A 13,614-nucleotide genomic window follows, 5' to 3' on the forward strand; every position below is an offset into this window, starting at 1 on the left:
CAGAGACACTACCTTCATCTGTTTACCCTAAAATTCACATGGTTTTTTTCTTGTTTGGTCATTTAAATTGAGGGTGGCTGGTGGCAGTATCCGCATATTAAGGTACCCAGGTGTTGTGCTTGCGTAAACCGGGGGTTGGATTGACTTGATGGGGCGATGAATGGTGCCCCTCTGCGAATGTTTATCCTGTGAGACACCCCCTACGAATACCTTTACAAGAACTGCTTGTATGATTGCAAAGCTCGAAACTCATCTGCTTCCATCCACCTTATGGCTCCATCACAAAGAAAGACTGCACCAGTGCCAAGCCTCAGATGCAGCCCTCAGATGCTATGTTGAGACGAAGGATCCGGCACCATGATCCAAAAGAATAATTGCCCCTAGTTTGAGATCCATATCTTAGTAGCATAATATGAAAGATGGAGACCAGAGACATGATTCATAATAGACACGTTCCCGACCTCCATTTCCCCTCGCCATTGTCACTTCTACTTCTCAACTGGGGGCCTTTGGGCCTCGACAGATCAGGCCTTTTGGTCTCAACGCTACAGAACTCTCCTCACTGCCTCATCATGCAATGTGCACCAATGTGTCAAACTTGTGGCGCGCGCGGCCATTTCTGATGCAGAACAGAGTTTGCAAGCCGGCCAGTTAAAACCCACTCTGCACCTCCAGAACCCCTGCTCTGTTGGAGACTTTGCAGCAAATCCCCTCAACAATCAAGTAGCCCATCAGCCTCACTACAGCGATATTCTGCTTTGGCATGCGCTGTTTTAGCCCCTCTCCCCCACCAAACCTCCCCAGACGTTATGACCTTCCCTAGCCAGGATGCAGCCTCGTGTTCGCAATCATTGTTTGTGTGCCTACTTGTTCGCTCATGCTATATCGTCTGGGAATATCGGCAACCTTGATTCAACACTGCTGATATCTTCCTCTTGAGCTAGTGCACCTAATTCCATCGATTTTTGGCTTTCCTTGCCCAAGGCTCATCCAGCATGACCGCAAGAAGTACGTCATCTCCAAATCGAGTCCCTACCCGGTCTGATGAAACTGACTCTGACTCCTGCGCAGGCAACATCGCGCCCATTATTGACGTCGCCGGTGCGGGCTTCAGACTCTCGCTGCTTCTCAATGCGATTAGTTCCGAGTTCTCAAATGCGGGCCTCGAGGTCAAGAGCATATCAAAGGGCGTCACAATGTTCTCGATGATGCTGAAGCACACGGGTCAGGTTCTGCAGGCAACAGACTCAGTTCACTCCCAGGAAGCTATCGAGACAGCAAAGTCGATAGCAGATGAAAGCACAAGAGTCTTTGATGAGATTAAGGACATGTGGGTGCGTGTGAGTGCGCAGGACACACCCAGCACCACTGCCCACACTCTTCAACAGAGGTTCAGAAGGACATTCAGAAAACACAGGGTTGTATACCTGCTCGCACAACTCGAAAGTCTTCAATTAAGCCTCTCGGTCATGTTGCAGATAGTCCAGCTAGGAAAGGTGATGGCGTCCACGTCACGAAGGTTTGACATTTCGTCAAGTGTATCGCAGACCATTGCTAACGATGAAATTGCAGCGACTCCCCGGAAGAGGTCTCTTTCAAGAAAGAAGAGATCACTCAGGAACGCGCCGAGGCCCAAAATGCTTTGATTGTCCGATACTGGCAAATGAGTAATATGGACGCATTATTTGAGGCCTCGCAACGAGAAGAGGAGGAAGATAGAAAATCATCCATGAACAACGGTGCCGTGCATGACGACCAGTCGCTGGCGTTTCCTGTAGACAGCTCTCAACACACCTCCAGCCCCATCGCTCCCGAGCAACCCCCCTCAACCGCTTTGGTGAGACTACCAGTGTTTTCTCTCGGCGAGCTTGATCACATGCTACATCAAATTCGGGATTCTCCTCGAGATATGGTTCAGGTATCCGATCGCGCGATCGACCCTCTCCTCGAAAGATGGACCATTTGGCGTGAGATTCGAGAGAGGCGCCACAACCGTGACTCTGGTTCCAGATACGCCCCTTCAGTGCACAACCTCAATGAGGAGGACGAGGAGATCCCTTTCCATGAACGATATCGAGAGCGTGACGGGAGCCCTCGTGGCTATTACCTGGAAGGCACAACGACCGACTGGAGGAAGCCGAATTCTGCCTCTGCACGCCATGAAGCATTCATGAGACGGAAGCAGTACTCTGGTTACCAGCCAAGCGTGAGTGCGGCAAGCAGCGACATGGAGGATTCCCCCGGAGGTAGCCCTAGCTCCAAGAAGCGATCCTCGCGGCGACACGTGCTTGACTCAGGTTCAGAATCATCTGCCTCCGAAGCCGAAATGGCCCAGCCCAAACCTCGGCGCCGGAGTAGCGGCAGCCCTGGTGTTGAACGGAAGATACAAGCTGCTGGGGGAGACGCACCCGTAGCACACGCCTTCACGGCGCCGGTTGAACCACCACCATGGATCACAGCTGCTACCGCTGGTGTCAATCGTCCGCCCTCGACTCAGCCCTCCGTGACGTCGGCTCAGTCGACGGCATCAAGATTGTCATCTCCTGCATACCACCCACCCGGTCATCGTCCCTGGGTAACGCCCGATCAGAACCCGGTGCACCACAGCGTCTCGTCGCCTCTACTGCCAGCACAGATGCATAATGCCCCGAATTCAATGGTGCCTCCACAGGCAGTTGCATTCGGACGATATGGCGGCCAAATGCATCCACAGGGACATCCGTTGATACAACAACATGGGTATCCGCAACTAACTGGATACCTACCTCCTTCCTCTCAAACTCGATACATTCCTCAATCCTCAACCCGGATGGGCCTATCGCCGAGACCGGTGTCCCAAGATGGCAAATCCGCAAGATCACCGTCCCGATTGTCCCAACATAACACCACATCACGCATCCATGATGAGAAGAGGCACTCAAGGGAGAAATCCACAAAGCAAAATATCCGCGAAAGTGCCACTAAGGGCCTTCTGGGCGCTGGAGCTATTGCAGGGTTTCTAGAAGCATTGGAGGGCTTAAGTCTCTAATCATGCCTCGTCGTAATGTATCATAATCTTTAGTCAGGGTCTCTGGAAATTGATAGTTGTGCCTGGCACTGCTGGACCATGTCAATCTAACGATGTCGATCACAACTAGAATAATTTCGTCACTTCATTCTTCCCAAATATGTCCCTGTAGGGGTATATTATATTGCATGCTTCACTTACGGCGAAGCGACCCTGCTGCAACAATGCACCCTTCCATATCAGATATGAAAGAGAGAATGCTTGGGTGAGATAAACCAGCAAGCCTGTGGAAACAAAAGTTAGCACAGCACCCCATACTAAATACCCTAGTCAGACCACATTGTCCTGCCTCTATAGCATTCAAAGATACTTTTCTACTACCCTCTCTAGGGATTGTTATTAAGTATTACTATCATTATATAGCTCATGAGCTCGTGATTGTATCTAGAGAATAAAATTTATAGTTTTATACCTAAAACTCTTAAGAGATAAAATAACTTAGGGGTATGCTAGTCATTACTTGGCTGTGCCACTTAATTTTTCCGCTGGCTCGCCAGCTCTTATTCGGAATTGGCCGCAAGTTCGGCCGTTGGACAGACACGAGAGATTCCCAAGATTGGCTAGAGCACTCATCCCGGCTACAGTAATACAACATGTTCAAGAGCATTCTGGTCGCTGAAAATTCTGGACGTTGGGACCCGGCTGATGGTTATCAACTTTCAGCCTGATCAGCGCAAACTATCATCCAAAGCGATCAATCACTTAATCTCCCTGAGGCGAAGACTGGACCAGGGATTTCCTCTCCTTGAGGCAGTCTGCCGACTAGTTCATGTGTGACAAAGACGTCATCCTGCCAGGCGAGACATGGACCAAGGCCTCGCTACGGATGAGATTGCCGTTGGGGGCTCACTACCCGTGCCTCAGAGAATAAGTGTAGCTTTCCCAATCCTCCAGCCAATTAGTGTCGGGGAGTTTTTGCATCACTGGATGCAGCTGACGAGGTCCCTGTTCCCTCTGGCGGGATGTTATATGAGTGTGGTGGTTGGCGGCCTTGCAGGTTCAAACTTCTGTCTATCCGCATTGTCTGTCGTAGACACCGTTGGATCTTCTGTTATTTCTGAAGCAGAGACGGGTACTGGTCGTGCTTGGTGAACAGTGGCAGATATGATGGCAGATGATGGCAGATGTGAAGATCCTGAGAGCAAGAACAGCTGCCTCGCCTTACTCGTCCACACTGGTCACGCCGGTCATGCTTGTACATGTGGCTACACCGCTAAAGACGATCATCAATGCTAAAGAGAGGACAGTGATCTGGGTAAGTTTCGACACACCGTTTCAGCTTGAACCCAAATTGTGCATTCCGAATAAAATGTGTTAGTTCTATTCTGCCTACGCAGGTACTCTCTAGGCACTGCTGTACCAACGGCTCTAGCTTCCACTCGTCGGTTGCATGACCACCTAGAATCACTGTCCAGTATCCATGCAAAAAGCATAGATCGCCTTCGCATTATCGCGAGGCACCCACATGCCATTCAAAGCCAAGGGTTGTGTCGAGTCGAGTCGAGGCTTGGATTGGGCTTGCCGAGTGGCTAATTGAGGATTGGGTTAAACCGCTCCCCCATGTCCCCGCGACGGGGCCCAAGGTAACCAATGCGCGCCATCCCAGGGGCACCTCGGGTCGCTTTGGGGCACCAACTTCATGCAGCCTCAACTTTGGGCGGTGCCCGTTGGTTGTGGCTCGTGGCGGCCCCAGGCGTGTCTTGTGAGAGGTACTCTTTCCCACCTCGCCCGGTACCTCTCCCTGGCTGTCCCTTTTGTGCCCGCTGATGCCATTTGGGCATCTGCAGCGACGATCTCGCTCTCAGGAGGTTCACAGTAGTTGCGCCTCTCTTGCGGTGGACAGTCCACACCATCCCTTTTCCCACTAACAGACCTTCCTCCCTTCCTCTGAATCGAGAAAACCACCCTACAATTTTTCCCTATCATTACTCCTATTCTCCGTCCTCCCGCCCTACGTTCCTCACCGTACACTTTACACTCTGCGCCCGAGGGCCCTCCCTTCTGTCGCCTTCAGACCCTGTTAAGTCATTCTGCTTGGGCGACACTTTTTGCCGTTTATCCGCTTCGCACCTAGCGTCTTTTTGGGCATGCCCAGATCCATCCCACTCGTCGCCCAGTCCAACCCATCCAACCAACCCTGTATTATCTGTCGGAGTCGATCGAGTTAACCAGCTTAATATCTCCCACTCTGCAACCACCTAACTTCTCGTACCTATCGACGACTCTGTTGAGCATAAAATCTCCTTCTCCATCGCCAATCACTTGCCCGCGAAATCGTCTTCGGTGAACAAGGTGGCTCTCCGGCCATTTTGTGTACGCTGCTGGACGCGGCCTAGAACCAGGGCCCTTTGGCATACGAAAACCACCTGCAACCATCCTGTCTCGACCGCGCCTCATGAGGAGGAACACTCTATAGAGGATTTCGCATCGTCCATGTCTCGCCCGGACGAGACACTGGCAGCCGCTGCGGCAATTCTGCGTGGATTGGCCAAGGGCTCAACCTCGTCCACCTACACCAATGGCTTGAAGCTTCCACCATACAAGCTCTCTGGCGACGATACACCGGGAAAAGAAGACTTCGAAGCTGAAATAGCCGCTCTTGCAAGACGGATACACTACCTGGAATCTCGGGCGGATGTTGTTGGGCGCTCACTGCCAGATACTCCAGGTGAATTTCAGAGCCCGGCTTCGCCGTTGTCCCGCCCAGTCGAACCACGGGGTTCTCTGGGCGAATCTGGCGCTGATTTCTCTGCAGACTCTTCTGAGAGAACACCTATCAATTACAATCAGTCGAGGCGCGTCAACACCCTTCTCGCTGCCAGAGATTCCTTTCGACCTTCGGAACCGGACCGTGCAGTGAGCGAAGATGATATTAGCATATTGCGAGAACATGTCGAGAGGCAGGCGGAGCAGATAAAGAGTCAGCGAGACACAATTGCAGAGATTAGTCGCGGTCTACGGAATTCGGAAGAGCAGGCCAAACAAGCCTTCATGCGGGTGGAAAATGAAGACGTTTCGATCTTGGAGAGGGAGCTGCGGAAACACCAGCAAGCAAACGAGGCGTTCCAAAAAGCTTTGCGTGAGATCGGTGGCATCATCACACAGGTTGCCAATGGTGATTTGTCCAAACGAGTCCAGATCCAAGCTACGGAAATGGACGACGAAATTGCGGCCTTCAAAGTCACCATCAACACTATGATGGACCAGCTGGAGATTTTCGGCAGCGAGGTCACTCGTGTCGCCCGTGAAGTGGGGACCGAGGGCATTCTGGGTGGACAGGCTCAGATCAGCGGAGTGCAAGGCATATGGAAGGAGTTGACGGACAACGGTAAAGCTTCTAATTTGTTGCTGAAAGGATCTGAACTAACGCTTGAGCAGTCAACATAATGGCAGCGAACCTGACAGACCAAGTCAGGGAGATTGCAACCGTCACCAAGGCCGTTGCACGTGGTGATCTCAGTCAAAAAGTACAAAGTCGTGCAAAGGGCGAAATATTTGAACTACAGCATACTATCAACACCATGGTGGACCAACTGAGAACGTTCGCCACCGAAGTCACTCGCGTTGCCACTGATGTCGGAACGGAAGGCGTGTTAGGTGGACAAGCCCAGATCGAAGGTGTCCAAGGTACCTGGAATGAATTGACCAAGAGCGTGAACGCAATGGCAGACAACCTCACGACACAGGTCCGAGACATCGCAATGGTGACCACAGCTGTGGCAAAGGGCGATTTGACACGAAAGGTCACTGCGAGCTGTAAAGGAGAGATTCTGCGACTCAAGATTACGATTAACAACATGGTTGATCAACTACAGCAGTTTGCTCAGGAAGTCACAAACCTGGCCAAAGAGGTCGGAACCAACGGTGTTCTGGGAGGTCAAGCTACGGTGCACGACGTCGAAGGTACCTGGAAAGATCTTACCGAAAATGTCAACGGCATGGCAATGAACTTGACAACCCAAGTGCGAGAGATTGCTGCAGTCACCACCGCTGTCGCCAACGGCGACTTGTCAAAGAAAGTTACCGCCGATGTCCAAGGCGAAATTCTCGATCTGAAAGTGACCATCAATTCAATGGTTGACCGACTAAACACCTTCGCATTCGAAGTCAGCAAAGTGGCGAGAGAAGTCGGCACAGACGGAACACTTGGAGGGCAGGCCAAGGTCGATAATGTCCAAGGCAAATGGAGAGACTTGACCGACAATGTGAATACGATGGCCTCGAATCTGACAGATCAGGTACGAAGTATCTCGGACGTCACACAAGCCATTGCTGCTGGAAATCTGGACAAGAAAATCGAGGTACAAGCACAAGGTGAAATCTTGACACTGAAGGTCACTATCAATAACATGGTAGACCGCTTGGCAACCTTTGCCCATGAAGTGCGACGAGTTGCTCGCGATGTCGGTGTCAATGGCAAAATGGGTGGCCAGGCCAACGTTCACGATGTCAGTGGCCGATGGAAAGAGATCACAGAGGACGTCAACACCATGGCCGAGAATCTGACTGCGCAGGTTCGTGCATTTGGTGAGATTACGGACGCGGCAACGGAAGGAGATTTCTCAAAGTTGATCAGCGTCAATGCGTCCGGTGAAATGGATGAATTGAAGAGAAAGATCAACCAGATGATTTCGAACCTCAGAGACAGCATACAGAGAAACACGGCGGCGCGTGAAGCCGCCGAATTAGCCAACCGGACAAAGTCCGAATTTTTGGCAAATATGTCCCATGAGATCAGGACCCCTATGAACGGCATCATTGGCATGACACAACTGACGTTGGACACCGACGATCTGAAGCCGCACTCGCGAGAGATGCTCAACACGGTTCACAACCTTGCAAATAGCTTACTGACCATCATTGACGATATCCTGGATATTTCAAAGATTGAAGCCAACCGTATGGCGATTGAGGCTATTCCATATACAATCCGAGGTACTGTCTTCAACGCACTGAAGTCATTGGCTGTCAAGGCGAACGAGAAGTCATTATGTTTGGCATTTGATGTGGACAACTCGGTACCGGACTATGTCGTTGGCGACCCATTCCGGCTGAGACAGATCATCCTCAACCTGGTAGGCAACGCGATCAAGTTCACCGATCAGGGGGAAGTCAAAGTGACCATCAAAAAATCCAAAGATCTTCTGTCGAACTGCGCAACAGACGAGTTTCCGTTCGAGTTTGTGGTCTCCGACACTGGGATAGGCATCCAGTCGGACAAGCTCGACCTGATCTTCGACACTTTCCAGCAAGCGGACGGCTCAACGACAAGGAAATTCGGCGGTACCGGGCTGGGCCTGTCTATATCGAAGCGCCTGGTCAACCTCATGGGAGGTCAAGTTTGGGTCACCTCCGATTTCGGGCACGGTAGCGAATTCCACTTCTCGTGCATTGTCAAATTCGCAACGGACGACATCAGTGTCATCAGTTCCCAGCTTTATCCTTTCCGAAAGCATAAGGTGCTCGTGGTTGACAAGGGCGTGTCCAAGTTCTTTGAACGCGTCCCTGCAATGATCGAGGAGCTTGGGCTACAAGTCAGAGTGGTGAAAGACGAAGCAGATGTGCCGGATCCTGGCATCTTCAACGCCGAACGCAATCGCAAAAACACCGACGGAGGCTATGATGTTATCGTCATTGATGAACTACAGACTGCGCAGAAACTGCGAGAACTGGACAAATTCAAGTACATGCCCATGGTTTTACTGAACCCTACTGTGTCTATCAGTCTCAAGACTGTACTTGACCTTGGTATCGCTTCATACATGACCACGCCCTGTCAATTGATCGATCTGGGTAATTGCATGATCCCGGCTTTGGAGGGCCGGTCTACGCCCGTCATCAAGGACTACAAGAAATCCCTCAACGTGTTGTTAGCGGAGGACAACGAGGTCAATCAAAAGGTGGCCATCAAAATTTTGGAAAAATATAATCATGTGGTGACGGTAGTGGGCAATGGGTTGGAAGCCGTCAATGCCATCAAAAACAACCGATTCGACATTGTACTTATGGATGTGCAGATGCCAGTGATGGGTGGGTTCGAAGCCACACGAGAGATTCGGCAGTATGAAAAGGAAAGGGGACTGCCCAGAACGCCCATCGTCGCTCTAACCGCCCACGCCATGCTCGGAGATCGCGAGAAATGCATCCAGGCACAGATGGACGAATACCTGTCCAAACCACTGAAACAGAACCTGCTTATGCAAACGATTCTGCGAGTGGCTTCCGACAGGGTGACCGATATTTTCAACAAGCAGGCACGATCAAAATCCAATGGAGCTCGTAATGGCACTGGCGGTGGTGCGGACGGAAAAGACTCCCATTCAAAAGCTGGGGATTCTCGAGGGGCATCGAGCTTGAGGCCCCCGTTCAGCGAGAGGTCGGTGACGGCGTCAGGGCCAGTGAATCATGGCAGCGTCGAGAGTCCTTCATTGGGCACAGATGGCGAGCCCGATCCGATGTCGGCAGCTAATAGCAGCGTACGTTCGATGTCATGGTCGGGCTGAAGACAAATCAGAGCTAATTGGCGTGACCAGGTTCTTTTGAGGGCTCACAGTCAATGAAGGTGTTACTTCTGATGGTTGCTGGACCTCTGCAATTCTCCCAAGCATCAATTGATGAGATTATGTTCTGGGCTCCCATATTTGTTGACAGCGTGGAGTACTTCGGGTTTTGGCTCTCTCTTTGGATGTTTGCATTGCGATGTGACTTTGTATTTTTGATTTGCGGATCTCCCCAGGTTGATGCAGGACGAGATGGATTATGCATTGGCTAGTCAGCCAGTGCAGTGTCTGTACGGTATGGATTGAAGACGTTCATGAGAAGTCGATTGCTTGTAGGTCAAGACAGACCATGCATAGGCTGGACATGGGTACGGAAATCGGTCGGTGTCAGAGATCCTTTAACAGAGCCGAGGCGAGTCCATAAATCGCTCATATATTTCATCTGGAATCTCCATGGAACCACCAGAACTTGTCCACATAAGAGGGATCCGTACAAGTGCACAATGTTTTGTACGACGGCCACAGTAGGTCTGTATTCCCCGTTTGTGACCCCAATCAGCCGATCTCAGTGGAGTCGATCTTCACTGTGATGTAGCGGAAACTTGTAGAGAAAGCACTGGACAGATGCCCAGCCTTTCCGGAGGCAGTAGGATCCCCGGATTCCCGAAGTAACAAGGCCTGCCACTAACAACAATCAAAGAAAGCCAGTTTGTGCGAAAAACATTGGGGGAGACAGGTCTCGTACGAAGAAGGGAGGGGCGGAATGATCTGCCCTCGACAGACTTTCAGCAACATCCAAACTCGGTGACGCATTTGGCATGTAATAATATGATTTCGCTCCCTCTTCTATTCGACCTTAACTCGAGCACTCTTCCTTTCCCGCGTTTCTATACCTGTCGGACAGGTCCCCACAGGTGTTCAACATGAGTCGCGCATGAGGACCATTACCGGCTCCGTACTCCGAACATGTCACAATCCGTCGATGAAGGCGCTCAGTCCGGCGCTGAAGCTGCGATAACCGACTCTGGTTTGGTCGCTGCTCAAGCCGCGACAGACAATGATCCGACCTCCAATCCATCTGCGCCTCGCCTAAACCCACGGAGTTGCGTCACATGTCGTCGCAGAAAAGTTCGGTGTAACAAAGAAAACCCATGCGCCAACTGTATAAGAGCAGGGATAGAGTGTGTTTTTCCTGGTCCTGGAAGAGCACCTAGAAAACCGAGAAAACCACCCGATGCGGAGCTGTTGGCCCGGCTGCGCAGATTGGAAGGCGTGGTTCATAGTCTTGGTGCGCAGGTGGACGAGAACGGCATTGTGTCGCCCACTCTCGCAGGTTCGACAGATATCCGGGCACGCTTCGGCGATGTACAACCAAGCGATTCACCAGCCTCCGATCGTTCGGAGTCGAAAAGACAGTCTATTGACAAGCATCTCGGTCGCCTCGTGATCAGTGAGGATCGCAGCCGCTATGTGAACAACGCGTTTTGGACTGGCATGAGTGATGAGGTGTGTTGTCTCTCTGTTTGTGCTCGATAAGACCGGCTGACAGGTTTGTTCTCACAGATTGCTGAAATGCGGGACTTGCTCGACCCGTCAAGCACCGACGACGAAGATGAGGTTCTTTCCCCCGAAACCGATCGCCAGTCGAACCACCAAGCCTTCCTATTTGGGTACTCGTCAGTCATGCAGGATCTGAGAGAGCTACATCCCACCCCGAGTCAAATTTTCATTCTTTGGGAAGTTTTCAAGGAGAATGTGGACCCGGTGGTCAGGATACTCCATCGACCTACAGCCAGAACAATTCTCATGAATGCTGCGAGCAGTATCGATCGAGTCTCCAAGCCAGCAGAAGCTTTGTTGTTTGCCATCTACTTTGGTGCCGTAGTCAGCTTGACTCCAGAGCAGTGCCAGCAACTATTGGATGAGGACAAGCAATCACTAATAAAGAAGTACCGGTTCGCAACAGAACAAGCTTTGGCCCGCGCGGACTTTTTGAACAGTTCCAGTCTCATGTGCTTGCAGGCACTGTCATTTTTCCTCATCTTTGTTCGGCATTGTGACGATTCAAGATTGGTATGGGCATTGGGAGGGTTGGCTATGCACCTGGCACAGTCGCTGGGCATCCACCGTGATGGAACGCATTTCGGATTGAATCCATTTGACACGGAAATGCGACGCCGGTTATGGTGGCAGATATCTCTGCTAGATAATCGAGCTGCCGAAGACCATGGCGTAGATCCTTCATTCTCCGACGAGTTTTACGATACTCAGGTCCCTGCGAACCTGAACGACGACGATATCTATCCCGGAATGAAGTTCTGGCCCGCAGAAAGAGTCGGAGCGACCGAGATGACGTTCTGCTTGATTCGCTATGAAATCAGCGCCTTTTCGCGTCGATTCAACTTTGGCGCTCCTGGGCCCGGCACAAAGCAAGTTCCCGACCTGTCCCTGGAAGAAAAGGAGAGATTAATCGATGAGTGTCACCGGAAGCTCGAAGAGAAATACTTACGGCACTGCGACATGAATACACCAATCTACTGGGTGGCCGCGACGGTCGCGCGTCTGATCCTGGCCAAGATGTGGTTGATGGTGCACCATCCGCGAGCGTACTCCAACAACAACGAACCCTCACCAATGCCGCCGGAAATCCGGGATCGAGTCTTCATCACCTCAGTGGAAGTGATAGAATTCTCTCACCTGCTTGAGAAGAATGAAAACACGGCGAAATGGGGTTGGCTATTCAGGACCTATATGCAATGGCAGTCTGTGGCGTTTGCTTTATCAGAGATCTGCGTGAGACCGCCTGGTCCCGACGTAGATCGAGCATGGCGCGCGGTCGAATCGGTCTATGGGCAACGAATGATGAACTCCAAGTATCAGAAAGGAATGCTGTGGAAACCCTTGCGGCATCTCATGGCCAGAGCAAAGGCCCGAAGAGCGGAGCAACAGGCACAGTCAAACCAGGTGCCGCAGAAGCAGGAAATCATATTTGCCGATATGGCCAATCCAACTCCGATGGAACGATTCATGCAAGACTATCCAGTCAGTGCTGCCAACGCGAATACAATGGAGGCATTCGACCCGACAAACGAGCAGCCCTACAACAATACGGGATTGGGCCTAGATCCACGAGTACCAGAATCTTTCCATGCAGCAACCGGCAGTACGACGAGGGAGAGCAGCCACGCCATGATACAGGATGATCCCAGCGGTGCGGGAGTGAACTGGACGCCGGAGCCCATGGCGATAGGGAGCAACGATATATTGGATTTCGGATGGTCGCCATCTGTTGGCGACTTTACAGTGCGAAGTGAACCCTTCCAGCGCTATTTTGTGACCATTCAAGAGAATTGGTTTTGATGACTCAATATGATAAGACGGGAATACACAGAGAGCACTTCGATTGTTGTTCCCCCTCGCAACAAGCCCCTCCCAAACAGTACTCAGATACCCGACCAAGGAAAAAGTCCATCTGCAGGTAAGACTGATGGGCTGAGCATCGGTTACAGCGCTAAGTCCCAGATCGGGTATGGCATGGCTTATTGACGGCATCTATTTCGGGGAACGAGGGGCATCATGAGCATTCTAGATGCTGGTGGTGTTGATTGTGGCTTTTGCGAGAGTAAGCGCCAGTTGACCAAACCCCTTCCTGCAATTGGTTCAGGCTCCAACGATTATTTCTTGGGGGCTCCCCTCAGGCACCGAGCCAGGGGTCCACGGGGCTCAGAGGCTGAAAGGCTTACCTGCGAGTGGAGGCTCAGATGCTTAAACTCCCACTTTACTCTGCTAAGCTTCTCGGACCCCGTCAGGGCCATGCCCTCGGTGGGCTCTGGCTGGCTCGAATCTATCCAAAGTCGTTAGGGGTGAATTTGGGCTTCCAGGCATTGGCTAGGCGATGCTCTCCCACCTCCAGTTACCCCTGTGCTTGGGCCAATCGACTGGATGTGCTGGGCCTCTGAAGCCACTCAGGTTCCATTCTGGCCACTATCCCTGCGCACTGCACGGACCTCCGCCATTGACTGGTTTGCGAGCATCAACGCCGTCAGG

General features: G+C 51.7%; 2 protein-coding genes across 2 annotated transcripts; both read left to right on the forward strand.

The window, feature by feature from the left end:
• Nucleotides 1-995: 995 nt before the first annotated feature.
• On the forward strand, nucleotides 996-3,028 carry AYO20_05355 (hypothetical protein; the record flags this gene model as incomplete). The annotated part of the gene is made up of 4 exons (XM_022643649.1): nucleotides 996-1,008; nucleotides 1,072-1,334; nucleotides 1,389-1,519; nucleotides 1,573-3,028. The coding sequence occupies 4 exons, from the start codon at nucleotides 996-998 to the stop codon at nucleotides 3,026-3,028; spliced, it is 1,863 nt and encodes a 620-aa protein (XP_022500316.1).
• A 2,472-nt stretch (nucleotides 3,029-5,500) lies between these two features.
• AYO20_05356 (hypothetical protein) lies at nucleotides 5,501-12,927 on the forward strand (the record flags this gene model as incomplete). The annotated part of the gene is made up of 4 exons (XM_022643650.1): nucleotides 5,501-6,395; nucleotides 6,446-9,543; nucleotides 10,864-11,073; nucleotides 11,131-12,927. 4 exons carry the CDS (start codon nucleotides 5,501-5,503, stop codon nucleotides 12,925-12,927), a joined length of 6,000 nt encoding a protein of 1,999 aa, XP_022500317.1.
• Nucleotides 12,928-13,614: the final 687 nt, after the last annotated feature.

Source organism: Fonsecaea nubica (genome assembly GCF_001646965.1).
Source record: "Fonsecaea nubica strain CBS 269.64 chromosome Unknown Scaff31, whole genome shotgun sequence".
Lineage (NCBI taxonomy): Eukaryota > Fungi > Ascomycota > Eurotiomycetes > Chaetothyriales > Herpotrichiellaceae > Fonsecaea > Fonsecaea nubica.